Source organism: Myotis davidii, unplaced genomic scaffold (genome assembly GCF_000327345.1).
Source record: "Myotis davidii unplaced genomic scaffold, ASM32734v1 scaffold1509, whole genome shotgun sequence".
Taxonomy (NCBI): Eukaryota; Metazoa; Chordata; class Mammalia; order Chiroptera; family Vespertilionidae; genus Myotis; species Myotis davidii.
This window is the reverse complement of record NW_006299480.1, coordinates 432253-432733: the sequence shown is the minus strand read 5'-3', so window position 1 is coordinate 432733 and position 481 is coordinate 432253. Positions and strand designations below refer to the sequence as shown.

At 66.9% G+C, this 481-nt stretch overlaps 1 protein-coding gene across 1 annotated transcript in view; it reads right to left on the bottom strand.

The window, feature by feature from the left end:
• The window catches only part of OPLAH (5-oxoprolinase (ATP-hydrolysing)), a gene marked incomplete at its 3' end in the record, with an annotated part of 25218 nt that overhangs the window by 20643 nt on the left and 4094 nt on the right, over window positions 1–481 (bottom strand). Inside the window, exons 5-6 of the mRNA XM_015571378.1 lie at window positions 363–481; window positions 228–255 (exon numbers count right to left, since the gene is read on the bottom strand). Coding sequence (XP_015426864.1) covers window positions 228–255; window positions 363–481 — 147 coding nt within the window. The remainder of the gene's footprint in view (window positions 1–227; window positions 256–362) is intronic.

The following is a 481-nucleotide window of genomic DNA, read 5'->3' as shown; positions in this document are numbered from 1 at the left end:
AGACGTGCTCGAACTCCCCCGCGTAGCGGCTCACGTCGGTGGATGTGCCTGGTGTGGGATCTGGCGGTGAGTGTCACCCCGCAGACCTGGATGCCTGCATTGCCCACCGGCTGCGGAACTTCCCCTGGGAGGCTCGTACCCTTCGGCCCTCATACCTCCCATGTCAAAGCCGATGACAGGCTGGCCCCCCTCGGCCTGGTAGGTAGTGGCGGAGTAGCCAACCACACCCCCAGCGGGGCCGGTCGGTGGATGTGCCTGGTGGGGGATCTGGCGGTGAGTGTCACCCCGCAGACCTGGATGCCTGCATTGCCCACCGGCTGCGGAACTTCCCCTGGGAGGCTCGTACCCTTCGGCCCTCATACCCCCCATGTCAAAGCCGATGACAGGCTGGCCCCCCTCGGCCTGGTAGGTAGTGGCGGAGTATCCAACCACACCCCCAGCGGGGCCGGACAACACCGCGCGGGAACCACTGAAGGCGTCC